This window comes from Copadichromis virginalis, linkage group LG2, assembly GCF_057382275.1.
Source record: "Copadichromis virginalis isolate Kocher_CV1m ecotype Utaka linkage group LG2, C_Virginalis_male_GT1.1, whole genome shotgun sequence".
Classification (NCBI taxonomy): Eukaryota; Metazoa; Chordata; class Actinopteri; order Cichliformes; family Cichlidae; genus Copadichromis; species Copadichromis virginalis.
Genome location: NC_140619.1, coordinates 22,202,574 through 22,230,095, shown reverse-complemented (window position 1 = coordinate 22,230,095; position 27,522 = coordinate 22,202,574). Strand labels below are relative to the sequence as shown.

At 41.2% G+C, this 27,522-nt stretch overlaps 1 protein-coding gene across 2 annotated transcripts in view; it reads left to right on the top strand.

Moving 5' to 3' along the window:
* Positions 1-524: 524 nt before the first annotated feature.
* Positions 525-27,522, top strand: part of psd2 (pleckstrin and Sec7 domain containing 2) — a 39,739-nt gene continuing 12,741 nt past the window's right edge. Inside the window, exons 1-3 of one of the 2 annotated variants that reach the window (XM_085473630.1) lie at positions 525-974; positions 8,991-9,552; positions 10,209-10,946. In XM_085473630.1, the coding sequence (XP_085329756.1) occupies positions 9,071-9,552; positions 10,209-10,946 (1,220 nt within the window). In that variant the 5' untranslated portion in view covers positions 525-974; positions 8,991-9,070. The remainder of the gene's footprint in view (positions 975-8,990; positions 9,553-10,208; positions 10,947-27,522) is intronic. The other variant, XM_085473638.1, reaches the window with a different exon arrangement.

The window sequence follows — 27,522 nt, the reverse complement described above, 5'->3', positions numbered from 1 at the left end:
ACAAGAACATTAGGATGTTCACTTTCATTTATGTGTGGTAGGTTACAGTATGTTCTGGCATGATTACACTGAGCTGTTTCATGTAACATGGTTCACTGTGGGTCAAGCGGGCTATTGACTGTTTCATAGGTCATGTTTTCCCTTTTCAGGCATCCTGCTGAATTCCTGTTGAAACCAAACTTCAGCATGACCAATGCAGCATCCCAGATATGACAGCTGCAGGACTTTAGACCTTGGACAACACCATCTGAATGTCTGTAAATCATCTACATGCTCTCTTTTTCTGGTCAGTTCCCAAACTTTTGTATTCACACCATTAATTCTTAATTCTAATATCTGGTGGAGAGGGGGGGGGGAGTAACGCCATCCAAGATCCCAGGACCTTAGTGTGGGAAAGGTTTCACCACCTTTGAGCACTCTATAGCTCTAATACCACCGGTCCAGCTACAACTAAGCTCCAGGTCTCCAGGTTATCATCAGTGGTCAAAGAGAAGCACGTATGTCAACACAACTGTCGGCGCTAATCTTCACTGCGGGCTGCAGTGTTTGATATCAACAGGCCATCGAGACACGTCTCGTTCACACCGCGCTCTAGCCACGGGAGAGTGATGGTACTCCCGAACGGTCCGAGGAGCGGGTTTAGAGTTTCTCAGCTGCCACTCAAAGCACGCATAAGCTCCACAGTGAGGAGGAGACGGGCAGGACGCCTCCGTTCATCCGTCCATTCATCAGAAATAATCCGGACCTCCCCTAGCAGCCTGAGCAGAGGCGCGAGACGACACCACGAGCTGCTTCGGTTGGACGTCAACGTCGGGCGCGCGAGCGAGAAGGGGGGCAGCTGAGGAAGGGAGAGAAAAAAGAGCCCGTCTGTCAGTGTGTGGCGTGTGGATGTAGGGGAAGAGAGGGGGAGAGAGGACCAGTGCCGCCGCGCAACTCCCAGCATATTTCAGCATCCGACTGGACGCATTTCACCGGTGAGTGAAGATACGACACGTTTATTTTTAAGACAAACGGTCAAAGTGTGAAGATATTAACCTAGTGCGACTGTGTTAGCGCTGTTTAACCGCCGGGTCTAGCGAAGCCCATGCTGGGTGACCGTTTAGTAGTTTATTAGCGAGAGAGGCATTTCTCACAGAGGCTGTCTTTAGCTTTCCTGTTTTTCTTGCTAATGTGGGAGCAAAAATGCTCACGCGGGGCTGCAAGCCTCCTCGCGCCGGCAAGCCGTGTTTGAGGAGCTAATGTAGGCTGTGAGATATGCACCGTGCGGGCCGTGGGATTTTACGGAGGTGTGTGCGTGTCTGTGTGTTTGTGTCCCCCGAGAGGAGGCAGAGAAAAGCCTTTTCTCTGCTTTTTTAGGAGGACAAGTCGGTCTTGAAACGCGACCAAGGCACTATTTTGGAGGAAAAGAAAGACACCGGCCTCAATTGAGCTTGAACCGTGTCTCCCAGCCATCCTGTTGTCATGGTTACTGGCTCGAGGAGGCTGGGAGAACATGGTTGTCTCGCGCTGTGGTCTCTCGCTCTCTCTCTCTCCTTCGCGCACACACACGCACACACACACTGGTAGAAACAATAAGCCTCGTCTGTCTGGTGTTTGTTTATGTCTTTTTAAGTGCATTGGGGGGGGACTCGCTAGAAAAAATAACACTGGGCCAAAGCTCTCAAATCAAGTGTATCCTATACATATAAGGGCAAAGGTGAGATGTAACCATGAGACATGTACCTTGAATAACATCATACATACTCTAAATTCTTTCCATAATGTCCAAATACAGGAATATTACAGACTCTGCAAAGACACTGCTGTGTCTTTGCTTTTTCAGGATGTGGGAGGCTTCTTTTTTAACAGGTGTTTGATAGCCGCTTATTTTTTATCCCCAAAAGCAAAGTCGCTATTATCTTAATTATAGCCATTTGCATGTCTAGTCTAGATCTATTGTAATTCATTTCCCCGATACAACTGTGGGCTCTTCCCATGCAAACGTGTTGCTCGCTCTCCAGTGTATTAATTTCATACTCAAGGTGTCAGACATCCAGACACACTAGCACAGCAGCTCCACACCAAACTGTCACCTCTTGTTGTCTTTTTCTTCTTTTTAAATCATCCCACTAATGACTTTATTAGCAGATGTGGAAAAAACACAAAACATTTTACGCATTCAGACTAATGTTGTGTAAATATAGGGTTTGAGATATTAAACATATACAAAACACACTGAAATTCCAAAATGACGGCAACCTATGGTAGCACTTTATAGCACAGCCTGTGACTTACGGTGTAATATCTCAACACCTACAATGCAAATACTCAGAATTATCGCTAGGTACGGTGGAATAAGGGTAACAATTTGAGTTCATAAAGGACATAAGAAACAAATTATACTGTAAGCAATTTGAAGTAGTGAGTAACACCATGGTATTTTAGAGGAAAAGACAAACAGTATTTACACATCTTTCACTGTAATTACTCACTACTTTTAGGGACTGTATTACTGAGTAGCCTAACCTCTTCTTACATAGTGGTTACAAAGTATATATAGGGTTGTGCCATTCAAATGAGCTATTTTAAATTCAAAGCTTTAATGTAATTATTCATATTGAAAAATTCAAGGATAATTAATTCAAATTTATTGTCCCAAAATAATACATAATTACAATGTAAAATGGGGAGCTTAGGCAAATCAGTAATACAACCCCTAAAATCTGTGGATATATATTTTTTTCAATCCTTGAAAATTTGTTATCACCATTATTCTATAAACTATATTATATACCTTCTGTTAAGTATGTTTAAGTACTGAATATAACAGCCTAAATTCAGAAATATTACACAACGGATTTAAGGAAATTACTCCATAGTATGTGAGCTGTATTACAAATGTTTCTAAATCTACACTTTTCAAAATCACTCACATGTCACAAAGGTCTGTTATGCTTGCCGTGCATAATAATGAGTGAATTTGTATTAGAAGGTGAAAGCACCCAGGGGAATAGGCCCAAAACAAGATAAATCACCACATTATTGTAAGCATGTATTTAGATGTAAGCAGTTAGAGTGACAAAATGTGAGCGGACAGTTGACCTTGACTGCACAGAAGTGACATATTGGGGTGATTTCAGGGAGCTGGCTGACTGTTACGCTCCACTGGGCTGGTCTAGCAAGTTTTAGGCGCTGTGATAATGCTGGTGTGACTTGCAGCACAGGCATGAATGCTAAGAAAATAGCCCTGGACCACTTCCAAGTCCACATTTTCCTGACTGCTTTCACATCCTCAGCTTATAAGGAGGAAATGATGACATTATTTTCTTCCTCTCTGCATCTGTTCTTGTAGCACAACAGCATTTTTGAAAGGTGACTCTGCTGTGTGTGCATGTATGAGGATAGGCTGCAGGGCCAGTGCTGCACCCAGCCTACGTGTTATGAACAGGGTCAGTAGGTCATTTATAGTATAGGACTAGTCTTTCTGAGCATGTCTTACTGATAGTGTAAGAGAGGAGAAGGGAAGAACAGGGGAGGTTTGCCTTCTCTGTTCTTAGTATGCAGATCTAATATCATCTGTCAATGTTCAGCTGGCAGCTTCATGAATTAATTTTAATTACTAATTAGCTTGTAGAAAGTATTTAGAAGGCTGTCCCGGTGGTCTTAATGCTGCTCTGCGGTAGATTTTCTATTGAAAGCTAAAATAAAATGGCTGTACTGTTCCTTTTACATGTATAGCAACAGCTTATTTATTTTGATAGTATAATTTACATTTTAGAAAAAATAGGGTGATCAACTTGATGTCAACTACTGTGGTGAAACACCAGCATTGCATTCTTCACACCACTTGACAGTATTGGGGTGCTGCCTTTTAGTAAGAAATGCTCACGGTGGCACGCAGCACAAACAAAAGAGCTGCATACAAATGCTTCAATATTAAATGAACGGGGGCAGCACTGCAAACGTAATGAGGTCAGGCAAGTTGAAAGTATCAATTGATGGCCTGCTCCAGCATCTAAATTCAGTGAAAGGTGGTGCAATGATGCCCAACAGAGGTATCTACGGGCAGGGGAGTGCTTCCAAAAAGATTTACTAGATAGAGAGATAGCTAGACAGAGATTAATGGATTAAGATGATTAAGTCTTCATAGAGCAGAAAACAGTTAAGGCTAGTACAATACTTATATCATATTGAAAACCAGTATCCTGATTTTCTTTCCTATTGTGTCGCTCGTTCATTTGTTAAACTCCCAGAGAATCTTGGGTAATCCTTTCCACTGCATCACATTACATTCAGTGACTGCCAATGAAATCTGGCCAGAGTGCAACACCACTTGAGGAGTCCTGTGCTCATAGGCACAAAAGTATCCTGTTTTTATGTATTTACAGAGTAAGAGAAACCAATTTTATACTTAAAGGTCAGGTTAGCCTGTTAATATAACTGTATAATGTCTTTGATTGTGGACAAGGACTGTTAAGTCTGATAAAATGGAAGCTATGAGTTTGAAAGGGACGGCACATCTATTGTTGCAATCATTCAAAATGTCCAAATGGGAATTCATGCAAATATTTCAGACTGTCTTCTCACTGGGGTTGAGTTATATGTTAACATTAGCCAGCCGACCACTGTGAGTACAGGAAGCAGTGTTTGCTAATTTGTCTGCCAAAGTGTGTGCAGCACAGACTCACCAGACTCTCAAATTTTGTATTCTTTTTGCTATAGCCTTTAAATAACCAGTAGGACAAAATGAGTAAAGTTAGGGACACCTAACAAAATCTATCAAATTAGTAAATATAAAATTAGTGAGACAGTAAAGAAGACTTAAGTCCCACCCACACATAAAATGATTTACTTGTTCCAAATCGCTTTTCAATTATTGATCAGTTTGCAAGAGGATATTCCAAGCCCCCTTTGTGTAGGTAATGTATTTATATGGTAATGTATCTCATATGTCATTCACCAGTATTGCTTTAGTTCCTCGCTTCAAAGATGAGAAGACTTTAATTTATGACCCTTGACTTTACATCGGTTATTTTGCCTGTTGTTGCTACACATGGTTGCTTTTTATTGACATTATAACAGCGCTTATTCGTACACTGGCAGGTTCCCATGGTGCTACATTCATACATCATGAGAATCTCCATCAGAGCAGTCTGTCAGTATCTTTGTACAACTCTCTGATCTTGCTCAACACAACAACAAAGAAGGGAACCCTTGGGCGACCACTAAATTAGAAGAATAGCACAAAAAAGGCACAAATAACAGCCAATCGAGTGGACTAGTCTATCACTGAGCTAACACAACAGAGAGACAGATAACCATTCACACTTGCAGTCACTCTTGTAGCCAGTTTTGAACAACCAGTTACGATATAACCAGATAAAAAAACTACTGTGTATAGCTCTTAAAACTGAATTGATTATACTAATATTGTTCGTAATTTGTTCAGATATTAAATGAATGGGAGTTTGTTTTAAAAACATAAGTCGATGTGTCAGTGTCTGTGTTTGATGTGATCTTGGGTGTGTCAGAATTATGCCATGTTTTCAGTCACAAAGGCTTCCCTTTTCAATTAAAATTTAGCACGTGTACAATTTAAGTTAAATAAATATTGAACCCAAGGATCTAAAGCAGCGGCATCTTCAGCACCACTGTGAGCTTTGTGTTCCTGTAAGATCTTCTCAGCACTTTCCTTTTCACTCTTATTATCTCAGTAGTTGCTTCTCTGCTGCTTATAGAGACCAGTCATGCTTATCACCAGAGACTCCCATTGGACTGCAGCTCTGTGTCTCAGGGATCAATAAATCACACCACGGTGTATGTCTATGTGCAGTCTTTGCAGTGTGTGTGTGTGTGTCACAGAAGCACATGTAGACAGATAGAGAGATATAAAAGGCACAAGAGGGAAGAAAAGCTATTTAATGGCAACTTGGTCTTTTATCCATCATTCTCACCGGATTGGTGAGTTATAAGTCTAGGCGATGGCATGCTTTTAGATGTTAGACGTTGGTCACATGATTGGCAGGTTGTCTGATCACAATTAAAGGAAATTGATAACGGTTAAGAGCCCCAGTGTTCTGCTGACAAAAGTGGAATGCATGCATCCATCCTGATAGCCATTGTATATGTTGAGACACAAAGACTCAGAGACACACAGACACACACATACCCCATCTGATAACCGCTCCCCCAAACACACACACACACACACACACACACACACACACACACACACACACACACACACACACACACACACACTGTCTCTCTCTTATTGGCTGTGTTTTCTTCATCTGTCCATGTGGGGTGTCTGAGCACATCTGCTCTGTCTCTCCTCAGCAGCCGGATTCATAGTGCTGCTCACTTCCACTATCCTTCTTCCCTCCACCCCCTCCTTTGGATAAGACCCATTTACCTCAATTACTGCAAAATGAGTGGTAGAGAGTGCAGAGTTAGACTGTGAGATAGCAAAAAGCATAATGGTGAACAGATGAGGAAGACAGAGTGGGAGAAAAACAGAACACCGGAGACATGCAGAGAGGGAGAAACGGAGAATTCCCACTTCTCGTGTCTGGTTTCATAACCGCTCACTGCTTCCATTTATGGAAATGTTTCACTGCTTTATTTGTGCGTCTATGTGTGTGCGTGTGTGCATTTCACTGCTTAATAATATGTGCAAATTCCACTTTGTGGAGTAGCATAAATACATGCAAATTGTTCATATGCCTCATACTCATACATGAATATGGAATCCATAAAGCCCCGCTGGAAATGTGAGCACCCCAGTTTGGGAATATTCAAGCTCATTATAGTAGAGATTGGTCAGCAAATTCTCATCCAAAAATGTTTTGAGGCCTAAGAAGCTTTCAGATTCATTACTAGTTTGTGAGATACACTTTTCATAGTGTGCTATAATGGAGTTTTAAATGTCTTGTTTGTGAAAACTATGATGTTTTCATGGATGGAACTCTGAAACAATCTGGTGACTTATGAATAATGCAAACCACTCCCATAATCCTTCTAGTAAAAGACAAAAAAACAAAAGAAAATGAGTCGGCCAGTCACCGATGGTGTACTCAGAAAGACTTTGTTCAGAAATCTGTCGGTCCTTTGAGATCATCGCAGCAGCAGTCAGAGAGAGGATGAGGATTAGAGGAGGCTACAGTAGCAGAGACACAGTGCCTGGTTGTGCCTGTGTTGTGTTTTGTTCCGTTTTTAAAAGTTTACCTGCATTTCTTGCTGCGACACAAGACTGTCTTCGCTTTTTCAGAATGAAATGCGACAGCAAGATGCACTCTTATTTGTGTCTTTTAAATGTGTCTACAATAACACTCCCAGAGTGAGAGCTCCAGCTTGCATTTGTGTGACAACATAAATAAAACTCAAAGAAGTTCAACTTTAGTAAGGGGAGAACTCTCCATAAATTCATCATCCTTTTGCAACTCTGATGAAACAGTTTCTGGGCCTGTGGTATCCTCATGCTCAGGGGTAAGCCAAAGCACTTCCAACATCATACTTGTAGATACAAATTTGGCTCACTATCTAGCCTGCCATAAATTTGTCCTCTCTAAAATGGTTCAGTTTTTTTCTGCACAGTTTGGCAGACAATTTTTCCCCTGAGAAACCAGAATCCAGATATGGATGTTCATTTTGGCCTAACAGGACCCTTACCTACATCTGCATGCTATCAGAGGAAGCTATGAATTCCACTAAATATTTTACTGCAGTTGTGCTGCAATTCCCAAGCTGTGGATGATTCAGCAAAGCAGAGAACCAGTAGAGCATGAGCAGACTGGCAGGGCTGCTTCCTGGCAGCCCTTTTTATGATACTGACACATAGAACAACATAGCAATAAAAACATAATCAAATATTCTTGATCTTGGAAACAGCATTTGGCCCAATAAATAGCTGTTCTGGAGCTGTTCAGTATGACACAAACTCCCTCAACTGATGAAGCTTATCCAGCTTTCATGTCATAGACGTTCATGTTTCAGTCTTTGAATCTTAAAGACTGAGCTTTAAAGTTGCTCGACTTTATGTGAAACTAAAAATCCAAAGCCTAAACAAACTAACTTTAAATGAGAGAAAGACAATCAATATGAGAAGCTGGAACCAAATAAGCTTTGCTTAACAGTGACTAAGAAACGATTAATTATTCATTAATTATTCATATTTCTCTTAGTCACCATTTCACGCCATCATTTCATCGGATCTCAAAAAAGATAAATGTATATTTTTTTTATTCTCACTAAGTCTCTCTCCATATAATTTATATAAGAAAAATACATCAACAGCTGCATTATTCAACATTTTACAACAGGAACTGTTTCTGAGAGCTGCTCATTAGCATTTGCCCATAAACTCCTGAAAGGTGAATATAAACAGAGGGCTAACAGATCAGCAGCAGACCTTTACAATACGTTTACAGAGTTCTATGATGCATTAACTGTGTGTAAGCCATCATCAGTGATGAACCTAACACTATGCTGTCAGAACATGTGATTGTTTTGTTTTTTTTAAGTAAAAATTGTTTTCCCAAGTCTTGATAATCAGTGGACAAAAGAAAATCAATCAATCAACCCCTGACCCTAACATAAGATTAGGATTAGGGCCTAGAGGATGTGATTGGGATTGTTGCCGTTGATGACTTGGACCTCACAGGGTTAAGTGCATTGAAGGCAGGCATCTCCATGGAGATCAAGAGGAGCTACTATTATAAGGAATCTGCCGAGAATCTCTGTGCCTGCCTGTGTTCCTCTGCTGTTCGTCGCCCTCCTTTCAGAGCTGTTTTGGGATCATCTGCTGCAGAGGACATAATGTTCCAACATATACTGTATATCTCTCTCCAACACTGGCTTGCACACCTAAAAACACACGTATGCACAGCTGCTGCTTTGTTAAGAGTGACCTCTGTGACTTGCAGAGGAAAGCGCAGAGGTCATAAGAGAAATAATCAAATGACTGCTCTGGTTCATGGTGGTGTATCTTTCTTTTCTTCTTTTCTCTGCAGAGGATACATCCAAATTTAAGGTTTAATCTGCATCTTTTGTCTAAGTGGAGAGTCACCCATCCCCTGCAGGGAAGGGCACCATGACCCAGGAGGGGCAGGCTCTGCCCTCTCCCACCCCACCAGAGAACCCAGTAGAGCCCAGTACAAGCACCACTACTGACCCACCCAAAGAGACACATGACAAGACAGATGAGGACAAGGTGGATGCTGGTGCAAATGATGAGACAGATGAAGGAAAACAAGAAGAAGACGTCAGGGAAAGTGAGGAGGGGGAAACACAGAGAGAAGTAGAAGGGATGGTGGAAGTGGAAGGTGATAGAAGAGAAGGGGAGTTGAAAGAGGAGTGTGAAGATGGGGATGAGCATCAGCTGACAGAAGGAGAGGCGGAGGGGGAGAGGGAAGGGACGAAGGGGGGAGGATGTATAAATATGGAGGAAAGCTTAACGGGGGAGGAGACAACACATGAGGCGGAGGAGATGAAAGAGGAAGAGGAGGGGAAGGAAAATGAAGAAATTCACCCATGCACAGAAGAGGAGGCAACTAATTCTCAACAAGCTGGCCGGTTAGTGGACAAAATTTTATTTGTACCACTTTACCTGTCAGAGCAAGCAAGTGTCATGTTGCCTGTTAATTTGCATTGCTAAAAAGACAAACACAGCTTCCTTATATTTTTATAATAACCTAAGAGTGTCACTTTTGGTCAATGTTTTTTGTGCTTTGTGATTTGAATATTTTTTATGTTAAATTGTTTTATCTCTGCGGTTCCCTTTGTACATAATTAGCCTAATGTGCTTTACTCATATTTTACAAAATAAATAGTCAATAAGCCTCAACTTAATGAGCTGAAAAAATGGAAGAAAAATATTTAAAGAGCTAAGGGACACAGCAACCATTTCCCAGCTCCCCAACTGTCCCAGAAAGACATTAGTGGAGGGCAGTCTGTAAAAAGCTCAACATGTGGTAGAAAAATGTGCCTGCTAATTAGCAGATTCATATATAACAAGCAAAAACTACGCAGAATGATAAAGACATACTGAAAGCAAAGTACATCTAACCTTTTTCTTTTAAAAAAAGGGATGAAATAGCGATGCTTTTGTATCATATTGTAGTAAATAGCACAGTGTTTTTAGATGAACAAGATGACTGATCTTTTTTGCATATTTTTATCCATTTTCATGCGTGTAGGTCAGATGTTTTCTTTTCTTCCTGTTGATATAGATTGGCAAATGGTATAACTGGGAATGACGATGAAGATGAAGTAGGTGAAGAGGACGAGGGAGGAGATGAGGGGGCGATACAAACACACTTGGACACTTTCAGCTCTAATTTTGAGACAACTGTAGAACAGGCTGACACCGAAGTGGAGGAGGAGGAGGAAGAGGTCCAAAAAGAAGGTGATGGCAGAGAAAACCAGGACAGTTTCAGCTCAGCTTTTGAACAGATTGTCGAGCAGGTCGACATTCAGGATGAAGAGGAGGAAGACGAGAGAGAGTTGGAGGAGGAGAGGGAGAAAAGTAGGGTGGACAACAAAGATGGTTTCAGCTCCACATTTGAGCGCATCGTGGAATCTGCCCTGCTCAGGGGTGGGACCTGCTACAGCAGCCTGGACTCTCTGGATGTTCTGTCACTCACAGATGAGACAGACAGCTGTGTTAGCTTTGAGGCGCCACTGACACCGCTCATCCAACAGAGGGCACTGTTACAAGGTCCTGAACCTCTGGAGCTTGAGTTGGCAACAGTTCAGGAGCAAGAAGGGGCTGAGATTGGAACAGATGCCCCAGGGCCTGAACTCGGGGCTGGGGACAGTGCTGGAGCAGTGGCTGGAGTAGGAGGAAGCCCGCTGAGGACCACCATACCTGGGAGCAGATCAGAGTTTGTGTTGAGCCAGCCTGGACGCTGGGCCATTCCTAATGGCTATCACACAGATTGCCAGGGAGACATGATTAACTCTGTCAGGTAAGTTTTACTTTAGTTCCATGTGTGGACCAAATAACATTATTCTAAAGGGATGAATTTGGTTTAAAAAGTAAATATGACAATCCTGAGAAAATATAGTGTAATACATTAAAGAATTTATATAAAATGGGGATGTTTTTGCATGGTGGGTGGGTCATTTTACACATTCAATGTTAAACACAGTTTAATGAATATTTAAATGACTGATGACAGCTTCCAGGTTATGTGGTTGTTGAAGCCTTATGCAGATGTCTTACTCAAGTGTAATTAACTTAACTTAATGTGACCTTGGCTTAACCAGTAGGTGGCGTGAACAAGTGAAGCCCAGCTGTAGGTCCTTAGAGAGGTGGACAGGGAGGGCTGGTTGGGGTGGAAAGAGGTGGCCCGCCTCTTTCCACATATGCAAACTGAGACAGTTCTTTAAACAATAACCATGATGGAAGCAACAAATGTAGGCATGCGTTACTTAGCTTAAAATGTTCATATTTTTGGAAAATAAAGGAACTGAGTCTTTCAGTGTTCATGACTGCACAGTTTTGTGCACTCCAGCAAAAATGTTGCATTCACACAAATGTTGCATTAAGCTAAACTGAACAAACAAAAAGTTGCAATACAAGGAAGCTTTAACATTTTGATGAAACCAGTGGGACTGTTAAAGCAGGACTGCTGCATTTGAAATGAGAGGAGCCTCTGGTAAATGTATACAGAGTTTATTCACCAGAGCTGCAGACTGTGGCTCGACTATTTGCTCTCTCCAACCTCTTTTGCTTAAAGGATACAATAGAGAGAGATAACCTCAGTACTGTCAAATGAGAGGTTTATGCATCATGACAGAAGACCTTTTGAACAGAAACTCAAATTTTAGGAAGAGTGTGGTGGTTTTCTATGGGAGGGTTACACTAGATAAGATCCATGGCAGCCTGTCAGCATAATGAATCACTTGTGTGAGCAGGAAAAAACAAACTCGTTGGGCTTTTCGACAAAGAGAACTAGTTTCGTTCTTGATGAAGATTACATTTTTGACATTTTGACCAGTAACAGGTTGGGTTGGAACCTGATATATTGGTTCACTATGAAGGAAACAGATCATGGTAATAATGCTTATTTCTGCCTCTCTAATGTCACAGACATTAACTTGGTGGAGTTTTGGTATTGAAACTATGATATATTTTATGATATTGATGTTCAAATTTGGTTATAGCGAAATACCATGCTGAACAAAAGCACATTTTTAGCCTTTAAACTGTGACACTTTGAGTGGATGTAAAGTTGATTCAGTTGCAGGTTTTATCAGAGCTTAGATGTGTTTGCCAAATTACCATGAACTTCGTGTACTTCATGGACCTCTAGCTATTATCATAATACACATATATAAAATCAAAGCTTTATTTATCCAAATAATTAATCATTAAGGAAAATATGCTTGATATAAACTGAATGTATACGAATCAAGTACATTTCATTTGACCAGATTTCATTAAATTCCATAAATACACAGAAATTTTACATGTAACATTGTTACATGAAGCCAGACCTGGAGGGATTGTGGGGACACGGTAACAGCTGACATGACTTTCTTACAATTAATTACCTTAATAGTAGTAAAATGGGTTGAAGGAGACAACGTAGAGCCACTGAAGGGAGAAGCAGTAACGCAAAACATATGGCGAAAACATGTAACTTGAACTTTGGCTATAGGTCTCCCTCGCTGGTGTGCACACAGTCCCTGTGGCGTGTTCATCAGCTCTTCCCCCTTGCACAGTTCCTGCAGTTAGAAACATACTGGAATGCCAAATAGATGCACAGACCTTTGACATTATCTGCTCAGCTAACTGCTGGGATTTGCTCAGACTCTGGTATGACTTACAGGATGAATGAAGGATTTTGGATGTCAGTTCTGCTCTTCTTTTCTCCTCTCCTTACCAGTCTACAGATGTAGTACTTTAGGCACAGTCTTGCTTCCTGACCACCAGCGCCAAGCTGAATGAGCTATTGTTTATGTCATGACATCATCGTCTTCAGCTTTCCTCGGCCCAGCAGGGTCTTAGAGTGAATGTGAGTGTGTATGTGTGTAAGTGGGTGATTATTGCTCCGTGCTAGCCAGCCTGCCAGACATTTGAGCACTTAAACCTAGAGTGGATACATCTGCTAGTCAGTCTTAAAGGGAAAGTTTAAGATTTAAAGATACTAACAGTTTCCAATTATTTACTTCTTGATGTCCATTCAGATGCTGTTTTTCAGGCTGTTAAAAAGGGAACCTTTAAAACTGTTAGGAATTCCAGTGCAAGTTAGTCTTTTAATATTCTCTAGAAGGATTATGGATCATGTGCTTCTGAACTCCTTCTACTGATAAATGAATTTCCTTGCCTTACATTTCTTCTCTCTCTGTGCCATTCAGTGTCGTTGAGACAGTGTCGTATTTCACTGTCTCACCTTCTGCCTCTCCATTCATTTCTCCACTTGATTCATGTTATCTCACTATATCACATCTTAGTTATAACACACACACATAGACACACATACACACATATCCTCCATTTCACTTACACTGCTCTCCTACCAGCATATCTTATCTTTCATTCTTCTTGTCTGCCTACTTCCTTTTTTTCTGGTGGGTAGCCAGAGAATTGCCGTGGTTACACATTTTGGCACCTTGGGCGTCATGGACAATGGGCCTTTTTCACTGCGGGACCGAGCAGCTGCAGAGCATAGAATAAAAAATTAAAGTCAGTCAGTCAGTCAGCTTGGCAGACATGATGTTTTTTTAATAATCACCTTTGCCCATTATTTTCACTGAGATTAAGAATTTTAGTCATAAGAAAAAAAATTGTTCTAAAATAATTGTAGCAGTTGAAACAACTTTGTTTCAACTGCTACTCATAGACTTTATAAGAAAATGGACATAGCCACAATGACATCACCTACTGATTCGCGAAGTCCCCTGTTGAAGCCTAATGCCAGGAAGTTTGTCTGAGGCCTTCGTGGTGTTTTTAAAATTGGATGTCTTGAGTAAGGAGGGGAGGTGACTTAGAATCCGAGGGATAACACACACTCGTATGGTAGTAAATTGCTATTTATAATAAGACCATACTAAAGCATATGCTACTTGGACCATAATTTATAAAACTGAACATTTTTTTGTACTCAGTATGATGTAAAAGTAATGATTAGTCTTTTTGGCATCATAGATTTGTCATTTCATGTCATTTAGACTTTGTTTTATTTTATTTATTTTCTTTTTTTTGTTTTATCTGAGCACATACGTGTGTGTATTTACATATATATTTGTATTTGTAAATGCAAGTATGTGTACTTGTGTATATATTGTTTTTTTCTGTATATGTCTGAAATAAAGATACAATACAATACAATACAATAGATCAAAAGAACAGGAGAACTGTTTCCCCTGGGTGTCTATATCAGCGGTCCCCAACCTTTTTTTGCGCCATGGACCGGTTTGTGTCCGACAATATTTTTACGGACTGGCCTTTAAGGTGCTGCAGATGAATACAACAAAATAAAACCAGAACCGGTACCAAACAAAAGAATATTTATTCATAACACACGGGAAAAAACCTGGGGAAATCGAGTTAATGATAAAAACCCTGAAAACCATATACAGTATATATATATCTATATGATTTGCAAACGAAGAAGATGCCCCCTGCTGGCCATTAGAAAAAATGCAAGTTTAAGAAACTTGTGCGCTGGCTTCACTTTTCAGAGTTGTATTCTGCTCTGTATTTTCGTCTATGATGTTATTTCTATTTAATCGTGTTTATGGTGTTTTTGCATTGCATTTTTCAGGGTTGTGATTTTGGACGTCATACCTCTGCTATGTACAAAAATGTATGAAAAAAATGGTCATGCTGTGCTATAACTGTCAGTGACAATGCTGACATTTTTTTCAGTTAGAGCCCCTGTTTTTCCTAGGTTTAGCATGTACACTAATGTTAAAGGATAATACACCCTCTGTCAGTTCTTAGGTTTTACATATCAGGATATAATAAACAATTGGGTCTTAAAATTAGGTAAATACAACATCAGATGAACAACAACATATGACATATTACTCCATGTCATTATTTATTTAACAAAACTAAGACAGAATGCAGAACCATAGAATTGTTAAGTTAAGTAGACCTCATGATTCAGTAGCTTATAGAAACCCTTAATAGCAATAACTTGCGGTAACTTGAGGATCATTGTTCAGTTACATGACCCAGTTTCAGCCAAGCACAATGACTGCAAGGTACCCAGGTCCTGTGGCTGCAAAAGAAGCCCAAATAATCACCCCTCCACCACCATGCTTGACACTTGGTAGCCCTTCCAAACAAACCACACTTGTTCAGTCTTTTTCTGATTGTGCTGTCAAAAACTTTAACATTTTACATGCTAACTGAGGCCCTTTTCTCTGAGCATTTCACAGTTTGACCTTGGGGTGAATTTGCTGGGACATCAACTTCTGAGAAGATTCGCAACTGCCTGGAATGATTTCTACATGTGAATAATATTTTTCATTGTAGAATGATGGCCTTAAATTGTTTGGAAATGGCCTTATAACCCTTCCCAGACTGGGTAGCAGCAGTTGCTCCTCTGAGATCATTGCTGATGTCTTTCCTCCTTGGCATTGTGTTAACACGCCCCTGAATGCTCCAGACCAGCAAACTGCAATAACATCTGCTTTGGTAGAGGCACTCACACTTTCTGATGATCAGTTTATCGAGTGTTTGATTACTAGTACATGGATGCTACTTACCATCCTAATTCCAATAGAGGCAATAAGTATATATTTTGTTTTTCATGCACTGCTTCTGCATTTTGGAATAAATTTGTTAAATAATTAATGACACAGCGTAATGTGTCATGTGGTGAGGTTCATCTCAGATTGTATTTACCAAAGTAAAGTGTGTTTTATAAATGTAATAAGCAAAGACACACATTTTCTGCCAGTGCCACTGTTTCTTTGCTTGTGTAAGCCCCTGGGTGGTTACATTGTTTACAAGTAAAAGATAAGAAGTAAGTTTCTTTTATGTTTCCCAAATTTGTTGTTGCTTATACCCTACATCTTAATGAAATGTGCTTCATTAGGCTACATCAGTCACTATAAACAGATGTTGTGCTCCCTGGACAAGTAGAAGTGATGAGGCTCCACTCTGAGAAAGCATACACTATCTTTGCAGTGCATGTACATCATCTACAAATGTAGCTATACAAATTTGCTCAAAACCACAAATACAAAAACCTTAATGTTGCATATTTCTATATTATATTCATACTAATCTAAATATTACAAATATGAAAGGCAGATGTTTGTTATCTCTTGTGATAGTGAGTGAATGTAAATGACAATACAGCTGAAGAGGCAGAGTGGTGTGTCTTTGCGGAAGAACACATTGGCATGCAGTGTGAAGCAGTTGGATCGGCATATGTGTCTCAAAATGCTGCAGAAACTGTTACTGAGTCATACATCTGATGTACACATGTCTAACATGCTCTTTGTGAATGAAACTGAAAGGCTGTTACTCCACGTTTTGCTTCAGTTGTTCATACTACTAATCTCACCTTATTTTTACATATTTTTCAGCTTTTTTAACCATAGTTTTTGTAATATGGCAGTCAAACCAGGTATTCAAACTGATCCATTTGGCTGGCAAACCATGTGCACTGGTGTAAACTCATTGCCACATACACCTCAGTTTGATCTGAAGTGGGCTGGAAGGTTATTGCCTAATAAACTCTTAGAAACACTAGCAAATTATTTACCTTTCCTGTAGGGTATTATTTAATAAACCATCCATAAAACTAATGATACATGATTCAGAGGGACTTTGGTGCATCCAGATGGTTATAAAATGGCAAAAAAAAGCACAAAAAAAGAGAAAATTACTAAGTTGCAAAAAACGGGCACTTTTCTGTTATTAAATGGGAAGCAAACATTAACCCCCCCACCCACACACACATACCTAATTTTGTCTATCTATAACTTACCTATCTTTTACTTTAGTGTGATATACTGAGCCCAACTGACAAAATTAGTTAAAAGACCCAAATGTATGCCCTCCTTCTTTGAAGTTTTCATGTTGTACAATGCAATCCAGTGGGCTGAAATGGACCATTTACTGGACCATATGTTTGACATCCCTTCCCTGGTGCATATACAGCCTGTCCACAAGTTAGCCTTCAACGTTTGTAGCTGGAGCTTTGATGTGGTGCAAAGAAACCTAATCTTACCTCAGCCAAACCCTCTCTGCAGATATTATTCCCACTGTTACTGTCTATTCTGACATCAGTGGGTGAAGATAGTGAAATGGGCAGCTGGCCACAGGAACAGGGAAAAAGTACAGCAGATACTGTAAGCATGCCAACCAGTACATGCAAATATGAGATGACAGTGCTCTTAGTCAGCAAACCTGGCTTTTAGTTTTGAGCTTGTACACTTGTGTAGTTTGTCAGCCTGTCAGTCATTGGGTTAGACAGTCAATTGCATCTTTTTTTTGGTTACTTAGTCACTGTTACTTCACACGAGTTGTGTTGCTCTGTGCTCTGTGGGGACCATGAGTGAAGCTTAACCTTAATCCACAGAGGAGACTAAAATCGCCATGAAAACACACTCTCTGTTGGTCAGTCTATTTGTCTGTCCAGCAGCTTACTATAAAGCAGGCTATATCTACGCAGTGAAGCCAACTAGATGCAGGCTGATTATGTGATAATGCAAACTGCGCTAGAGCATCCATGCCCTCAAAACAAACACACGCAGTGCAATACTCAAGAAAAAAGATCCAGTGTCTGGACATATATGAATGTGTTTGACAAATGTTCTATGGCTGAACATTTGCATGAATACATGTGATTCCATTGTGTATGCGTATTCCTCCTGGTGGCTCACAAGCCTAACAGATCAAGCAGAGCAGATAAAAGCCAGGCAGTTTGTTTCCATATCAGAGAAGCAGCTCTACTGCATGGACTAACCTCTTTCATACACAGTGTTGAGCGCAGAAACACACATACACATGAAAGACATGTGGGCCAGAAGCATGCATAAACAAAAACTGTGTTTAATGCTCGCACATTCTAGCTCACTCAGTGATGCAGATATGGGAGTCCTTTATATCCGTCTTTCATATTCTTAATCTTTCTCTCTCTCTCTCTCTCTCTCTCTCTCTCTCTCTCTCACACACACACACACACATATGTTTGAGGATATCACATTGGGAATAAAACCCTTAGTGAGGTTCTATAGCACTGCTGAAACATCCTGCAGATTATCCTCTCCTGGCTCACACTCAGGCAGTGATATGGACACATGCAGTCCCACATACACAAAAATAGATGCGTACACAAAAGGTTTGCAAACAAATCTCTTTCACCCTCTCACCACAGACTCACATGGTAACTGAATAGTTTCAGCACCAGCATATTTATCCCTGGCTATTTATAGCTCAACTCTGTTTTATGACACATCCCACAACCCTACTGTAGAAGTGACTGTGTCTGCTGAATTATGTCTTTCTAACCATGGGTTTCTCGCTTCTGAGGCGTCTTGTCAGCACTTCCTGTATGTGCTAAGTGGAAGAGAAAGCAGACCATATGAAACATTTGTGCGCAGTTCTTGGCATGACTGCTCAAACTGTAGCTGATTTTACAGCAGATGGTAATCTTTAGCTGCTGTCAGATCAAGCTGCTGTGTTTAGTGTTTCACTAAACCCAATCCCACACCTGAACATAATTAGTCTCACCCAGCCAAAAGAGGTCACCATTGTCCATTGTTTACAGCTGAGTAGGTGGTTTTTGAGTCCTGTGTGTTTCTCTGTGTGTGAATAAGAGCTTGTAAGATGGAAACAGTAAGCTACGCTAAAGGTTTTCACCCTTTTTCATTTTGTTGTTATTACTGATCGAAGGATTTCTTGGTCATTTTGTATTATTTAGCTATGCTGTGTTTATAAAGGTGTAAATGATTGACAAATTTAGGTTGTTCTATTCTCTCCTCAGTTTGTGGGTGCATCAGTGTTTCATCTAAATCATCAATCAGTCGTTGTCTTGTGTGGCTTGCAACTGTCAATGTTTAATTGGGCTTGCAGTCAACAGTAATAGTAACTCCTATTAAGAGCTCAAATACAATACAAATTCTTAGAGTAAGACGCAAACAGCAAACAGTGCAATTTACCTCTGTTTGCGCATGTGACTATTTTAAGAAATTGTTTTGCAAGGCTTTTTATGTATTGAGTTCACTTATGTTTGCAACTTAGCAGGTGGAGCTCAAAGTTCTTTTTGAGTCAAGCTTCACTGGCTGATTGACTAAAATGCATAAAATAAGAGCTTGTTTTAATCAGCTACATGTTTTTAAGGCAACATTTCGCTTCTAAAACCTCATCAGCTGAAAAGCTGAATCTTTTTTTTTTTTTTTCCCCACGTGCTGTTGGCTGCGGCATCATATTTGTGCTACAACAGGTTTATAAATTCTGCTGTCTGTGTGGTTGTGTGTGAATGACAAAGGTTATCCATGAGTCATAGGAAGCCTCTCCAAAAAACACAGACTTGTGACTAGTGTTCAGATGTGTAAAAACAGTAGTCTGGCCACTGTTGTTGTCTGTATTCACCAGCCACTTTATTAGATGCACCTTGCCCACCTCTCAATTTTAAATACACGTAGACATTGAGGGCTAGCAGGAGGGACTATGCGCTTACCTGCTGCTCTCTGGCAGGTAGCTCCATGCCCTCCTGGGTTTTAATTGCACCTTAGAACACACATGCATCAACACTACAATGAGCGGGTGGAGGGAGGTTTGGAGTCTTCTCTCACCCCCATTCTCTGCGGCCTGCTGGAGCGGGGGGGCTAGGAGGAGGAGTTGGCCGTCCGACTGCGGTCTGGAGTGTGGGGCCTCCCTGCTGCTGCGGAGTCGGGGCGGTCTGCCTCTCCCCACCGCAGGGAAAAGGGTAACACCACCTGGGTCTGGGTGCAGTTCCCCCCTCCAGGGGCAAGGGTACCTAGACCCGGTTCGTAGAGTACGCTTGGGGACAGAGTCTCTTTATGTCTGTCTCCACGTTGGTTGAGTGTGGAGTAAGTGCATATGAGAGCATGAGGGTGGGAATGGATGTTTGTGTCTGTGTGTGCCTGCATGTCTGTGTCTATATGTCAGGTTGGGTATCAGACGCCACCTCTCTGGGGACATCTCAGGCCCTCCAAGGTTTGGAGGCCTATCTCTACCCACCACCACTTCCCCTTCCAGTGGCGGACTCCCTCAGGTGTCGGTGCGTTGGTGGTTCTTTGTGTCTGGGGGTGGGCGTCCGGGTACACACCGGCTCACTCCTTGGCGGCCGCTTATCGGGGCCTGGAGCCTGGGGCTCGCTCGGGCCACTTCGGAGGTGGGGTGCCCCCGGCCTCTCGGCCTGGGGCTCGGTCACTCAGGCACAGCTGGCTGCCGGCGGAGCTCACGGGCGCGTCACTGCAACTCCCCCTGGCTTCTGCTCCGCGGCTGCTGAGTGAGCCCTCATCTGGGACTCTCCTCAGCTCTTACTGGGACAGTGGCGCGGCTGCCCCTCTGTTGGTCTTCCTTGGTCTCTTGTGTTCTGGGGGCCTCTGGATGTCTGGAGTTTTGATCTCCTCCATACCTGCTTCATACCCTGGAGGACGGGGCTGTGGCTCCCCACACTCCCTAGCAGATCGTTACATGGAGAAACCTTTGGAATGCAAGCATGCTGATCCACACAGGTATGCACACAGGTGTACACACGGGTATTCACAGACGCGGACTACAGCTTTCTTGGCTGCTGTCTCAAAGCACATTGTGCGCTGTCTATCTTGCCCCCACACCATTACACCACCCGTTCTTAGCTGGCACGTATTCTGTGGTCTTCTGCTGTTGTAGCCCATCTGCTTCAAGGCTCAATGAAATGTGTGTTCAGAGATGCTCTTCTGCACAACTTGATTGTAACAAGTAGTTATTTGAGTTACTGTTGCCTTCCTATCAGCTCAGAGCAGTTGTGGCCATTCTCCTGAAGTCAGGCATCAATGTATTTTCATCAAGGGAAAGCTGCTGCTCACTGCACAGGTTCTCTTTTTCTGACCAATCTCTGTAAACCCTAGGAATGGTTGTGTGGGAAAATCCCAGCAGATTATTAGTTTCTGAAACACATCAACAACCACGTTCATGTTCAGTGTGAACTGCAGCAGGTCGTCTTAACCACGTCTACATGTGTAAATGCATTTACTTTCTGTCCTGTGACTGGTTGATTAGATATCACCTGTAGAACAGGTCTACTTAATAAAGTGTATAATATATATAGCTTTTTTTAAAAGATTTCCACACCCTATCTCCTGATTTTTTACTTTTATCAATACAGATGCTTGTTGTGATAAAGTGGGTGAGAAGACCATTTGTCTATATTCTTAGTTAACATTCTTGTTTTGATTTAACCATATTTCATATATGGTCTGCAATAGGCAAACATCTACTATCCCGGGTTTGTTTATGTTTTGCACTTTTACAGATTATATAATATAACATCTTGGTTTAAATCAATTCCTACAAGTTTGTTAAGTTAACATGTTATTTATTTCAACTGTTAATTGGTATTGTTTAGAACTTACCTTACCTACCTGTCTTCCAGAAACAAAAGGAGGAGATGTAGTTTTACTTCCTGCTTTATACCTTCTGGGTTTGTCTGAGGTCACAGGAAGAGACCAAGTGCAGAAGGGGAAGAACTCTTATAATTTAATAAAGTTGAGTTTAGAGGGTTTATGAAGAAATAGATTTATTGTTGTAATATGTATTGATTACACCACAGAGTTTATGTTGCCAGTAAAGAGGAGTAGTAGAGGTTTGAATATAATCATGTTCATCTTACCTACCTACTTAATGGAATAGTCCAGAGGAGAAATTGTTTGGTTAAGTGGACTATTTTAAGCAGAAGAACTCAGGTGTTTCGAGAAAGAAAGGTTCAGGTCAGTGTAGCTGTGTGCAGTTTGACCTTAATGTCTGTTGATTTAAGTTCAGTTATGTTTATTTGAACTGAGTTAATTATAGAGTTGAGTTTCTTATTTGTTTTTTTGTAAATATTGTTTGGGTCACAAAATGGTGAATAAATCACTTGCTACACTGGACAGCATCAGTCTCCTGCACTTCTTTGACCTCTTAAGTCGAGTCCTACCACACTTGTCATTTCTTTTTCTGTGCTTCTTTCCATCAGATCAGAAAGCGGCCTTTGTGTTCTAGCTAGCAAATGTACTAATATTACTCTGTGGTTTTGTGTGCTTTACATGATGGGTTATTTTTGTCTCATTTAAATTATATTTACATAGCAACCATCAGTCTCCCACCTCTTTTTAACCTCTGTTATATCTGTAGATATTTTTAGCTAAATGTCTCATTGTTCATTACACATGGACATTACGCTTGGATTTTTCTCTATCCGGTGATAAACTCTTGCAAAGTAGAGCCAACCAGTCATATTTTGTCATATTAAGCTCAGGTGGCTTTACGTTTACCTTTGAGCATGCACAGAAATCCTCACATCTACTAACTGCTTGCGACTTAATGAACTTTAAGAAAACAGGACGTCCAGCTGGCGTTGGACTGATCTGCTGGCTCTCAGCCCTATAATGCAGAGGAAGTTGTCTTGGCTGGGACACACAGGGCCATTGTAAAGCCACCACTAGGAACAGCGCTATTCATCAGAAAGAAAGTCTGTCCAGTGCTCGCTCCGCCCCCAACATCCTCCCTTCAATGGAGCTTTCAGACCAACCAAGAAACTTCAAGGAAAGCCCTCCAAACACACTCCGTGCATGTTCGCGTTGTAGTGGAATAACACAGCAGTGTCACTGATCGTCTCTGAATACGCTGCGATTTTATAGAACTTGACTTGGCTGAACGTTAGATCACCAAGCCGGGCCGATGCACAGTTCACCGAATACTGGACGATGAGGCGGTCGGACCGTAGCACGCCTTTAACCGCTAATTTCCAAGATCCGAGATGTGGAAAGAGGAATATGATGTTCACTTCGACTTTTTGCTGCAACTCCTGTAAGCTTGGCTTTATCTCTCTAAACTCTTTTAAAGCTCTGATCTCCAGATGGGTGGGTACATTAACAATTATGCTGCGTGGCAAAATGGAAATAGTGAGGTAGCTGTGGTGTAAGTTGACCCTGGCGAAAAATTCCCATGATACTAGAATAATATTCATAGAAAGGCATATTTATGGTAGAAAAGAAAAAGACAAACCGTATTTTAATCTAATGTGGCACGTGGCTGACGATGTGCTGGACTGGGTTAGCTATTACTTTTCATTTGAATTAAAAAAAAAACAAATCTGCTGGAATTATTATTATTATTGTTTTAATAATTCACCTATTGCTAGATAGATTATTTGATGTCGTGGGTACAGCAGAGTTCAGTTCAGTATTTAATTGAAGATATGACAGATCATAAGCTGCCAAGTTCAGGTTGATGGGTTTACAGTGGTAGGAAACGAAGAGCCAAAACTAAAAACACCACCCCTCTGATTAAGTGGAAAATGATTAAAAATAAGTCACTTTATCACTAGCTTACTGATCAAGTGATTAATGTCTTAATCAGTTATTGTTGGATTCAGTTCTAGTGATGTATTAAAATATGTAATAAATGGTTTGTAGCCAAAGACCTGATTGCTGTCACCTGCCTGCTTCTTATAAAATCAGTACGGCTGATTTGTTGTAGCAGCCACCAGTGTTATACCCTACGGAAAAGAGCAAATATCAGTAATGTGTGTGATTCTGTTTGTTTATTAATAAACAGTAAAGGCTGCTACTGTCATCGGTTCACTGAACTAATGGTAACGAGTGTTTTTATTCACAGAGGTGCCTTTGTTGTTTGTATTAGGTTCCGTTCTTACATTTGTTTTTAGTTTCATTTTCTGCCAAGACTCAATCTAAAAGTTGAAACAGATGACCTCACTGACACGCTTGCACAACTACACACAGAGCTTTACTTCTGCCTCTACTGCTATACATCACTTTGGCCATAGATCAGTGTAGGCTATATAAAAGCAAAAGAAGAGCCTGTAAAATCACAGAATTTTACAATTTGGTTTACCCCATAATTGGTAATTACACTCATCCAAGATGTATTTAGGACCCTCCGCTTCCTCCCTCATGCACACACCCACACACACACCTTACACAGACACACCTTGTAGCTGTGGGCACGGGTAGTACACAGCTAAAGAGATTAGCATGTGAGTCAGAGACATGTCCTATCATGCTCTGAGTATGACACAGTCACACAGACACGAGCGCAGACTGAGTGGCGGTCACACTGACTGAATAAGACTGGCCTGGGGATACAAAATTGTGCCTTCACATAGACTAATAGCTTTGCTGTGTGCCACTTGGCCCTCAGTAACTCTGAGTGTCTTTTTCACAAAAGACCTGCACTAGATAGCTGACACTTAATACTGTGTCCCTCTCACTAATATTTTGTGTTTGTGTGCCAGAGACCGTTGCACGGGAGGGAGACTGGCATCGTTTTAGCAATTTAGCCCCACGACTGATATGAGTTTTGAATGATTTATAAGGACGTTCTGAATGCAGTGAATTAATATGATCAGACAAGCGAAAGCACATTCACTGCTAACACCAGGCTGGATATTGTTTTAATGGTCTGGCACACTCATTTTATTAGGTGTATATCAACATGTTTGCCTGTTGTTATGAATTTTTTCCCTTCATCTAATTGTTTGTGTCTCAAGTAACTAAGCTTTTGTGGGTGAGAGTTGTGTATTGATGAGGAGCTGGCTATGGGGTAGCTGTGCAGGAAGCATTTTAATCGCATCCCTAAACCAGATCTGATGGCCCCTTTTCCACTCCAAAGAGCAGCTAGTTTTACTCCTCCCGGAAACTCCCCACCCTGTCCCCAAGGCTGAGCCTTTGCACGCTGTCAGTGGCCATTTTCTGCTGGCTTTATCTGCAATCTCGTTGTCATTCTTGGAAGTGATGCTTTGCTATGATAAGTTGGAGAAGTTTGTATGACCCAACTCTTGGTGGTTAAGAAGTTTATGTATCCTGTGACTCTGGGTACTCTGTTTATGGGGGTAATAGTCTGTTGCTACCAAGGCAAATTGGCCCCAGCAGATCAAGGGCCAGATGATGATTCTATGAGATTAATGAATCAGCCAAGACATGAAAGTGGATCCTTGCCTGGAGCAGGGAAATCAGAGTCCTTTGTGGTACTGAGCTGTATGGGTGTAGCACACAGTCAGCTAAAGTGCGTGAAGTCAGGGGACTGAGTCTTAGCTATGGAAACTAGTCATTTGTGATTTCGCCTGTAGCTTTGGATTTTTGTCCACTTTCATTCTTCTTCCTGTAGCGTGGGACACTTAGCTTCCGCTGTATCCATAGTAACCAACTAATCCTTTACGACAGCAGTGCCTAATGTATTGAATTTACGAGGGTAATGAAATTGGGCTGATCACATTATGCAAAGACATCTGAATCATCTGTTGGGGCTGCTGGCGGCGCATCACGGATGCAGAGACCAGAGACCAGCAGGAAATGAAGAAATGCTGCTGAGACTGACGGAGGTGAATGCGTGTACCTCATTTGTCATCAGGATGCTGGTAAACATGCGAGTGGTGTATCATTTCCATTTGCTTTTTTTTTTTTTCTTTTGTCATGGATGGGCGTTATGCTGTCTTTTAACCAATACTTTGCCTGTGGGGTCTGGATGGAGCAAGTGTCTTACAGACGTGCACATCACATGTGGAGAAATGTCAAGTCTCTATCGACACACAGAAGTCACAGAAATGACTTGGAATCAAAAACAATCCTCACTGTTTATTAAGATGCCAGTAAAAAGGCTACACAGCTTCCCACTGATTGACTCTGGCGTGCATAACAGTGTGCAAAGTATGTAGTGCAGTGCAGCACAGTGGATATAACATCAATCAAGCTGCCACAGTAAGTCATAAATACATAAGCAGGGCACTAATTAATACTCTGCATTGATTATCTATGCTGTCTTTACAACAGTTTAACAGCCACAGAGCATGTGGGGCCTTTTGTTTGAATAAACAGACTGTTAAACTCTCCTTCAGCCCCCAGTAGCCTTCATCACAGCCTGCAGTAATGCCCTTATTTATTAAAGGTTGCCAACTGTAGCATGAGACTCAGCCTAGCTGTCATGGTGCTACTCAGAAGTTATGTAGTGTCTTCTGTGACTGAAAGCCTCAGAAACCTGCTGATGTCCTCAGGGTAAAACTCTGTAACGCCAAATCCTGTTTTACAAGCTGGACAGTGCAGTGTTTGAAATATGTCTGCGTTTGCCAGACAGGGAGGGTCTGATGAAAGATGCTTTTAAGTTTCATTTTGCAAAATGTATAATTTAGTGTCTTTCTGAAGCATGACCCATACTAGTGATTAAAAAGTCAGAACATCAGCTCCTGCTGCTGTGTCAGTTTTTTAAAATCATTTTGTTGCAACATGATGGTTAAGCAAGTTAGCACTGTTTACCCACAGCAAGAAGGTCCTATGTCTCAACCTGTGCATGGGCCTTCTCTGTTCAGTCTGTCAGCTCTGGGTTCCCCTGCAATCAAAAACATGTTAGGTTAATCATAGGTTAATGTTTCTGTGTTGGCCAGGAAGCTCTTGCCTAAGAGATTCTAAATCTGAAGAGCTCCATTTCCTGGTTATATAAAAGGTATATAAAGATTAAAAGTTTTTACTTCCCCCAATTTAATGTACAGTGCTAAATCACTAGGCTAAAAGCTTTTATGCCCGTCCACCCCTGTCAAATGTATTCCATTTATATCGATGCCCTGGACAATACATGTGGAACTTCTAATAAATTGAATGAAGTTGACTTTATTCATATAAACATCAAATTTGTGTTAGATCACTAGGATCAGAGCATGAATGATATTTATGCAGCTTTAGGCCTGTTGAGCATGCTTTCCCCTGCAGTGGTTTTACATCCTTCTACTTAGGCTTTTACTGGCTGAAAGTATGATTCATTTATTTATTTATTTATTTATTTTATGTTTAAGCATACGCTTAAATGAGTAACTCACTTGGGTGAAATAGAAAAGAGCTTAATAATCAGTTCAGGCTGCTTATAAAATGGTATATTCCAGCAACGGTTAACACATTTCAGTTTGAAACATTACCATGTATTGTTACCATGGTGCATAGTGTTGGAAATCTGTCATCGATTCAGCCTGTGCAAGTTATTACTTTACGCTGAAAACAGCACGTTCTGTCGTGTTCTCAACACTCACTTTATCTGTTCTTCACCTTTATTACTCCTGCAGGGGTGACTAAGTGCATTCTGTTTTTGGCATAAACTCCTTGTTTCATACTCTCACACAGACTCATTCACAGCTGGAATAGACATTTGACTGATAGACAAGGAGGTTGCAAAGGGCGTTTAACTAGCACATTTGGGTGTTTGGGGAAAGCTACCATCGAGGCCAGGGAAGGAGCATTACTTGGTCACTTCTGAGAAGCTTACTTTACTAACTTCCCAGCTGCATTTTCCCAAAATAGAAGGGTAGAATTAAAGGGTTTTCTTTATGTTATAGCCCTTTAATATAGCCCTTTAATTCT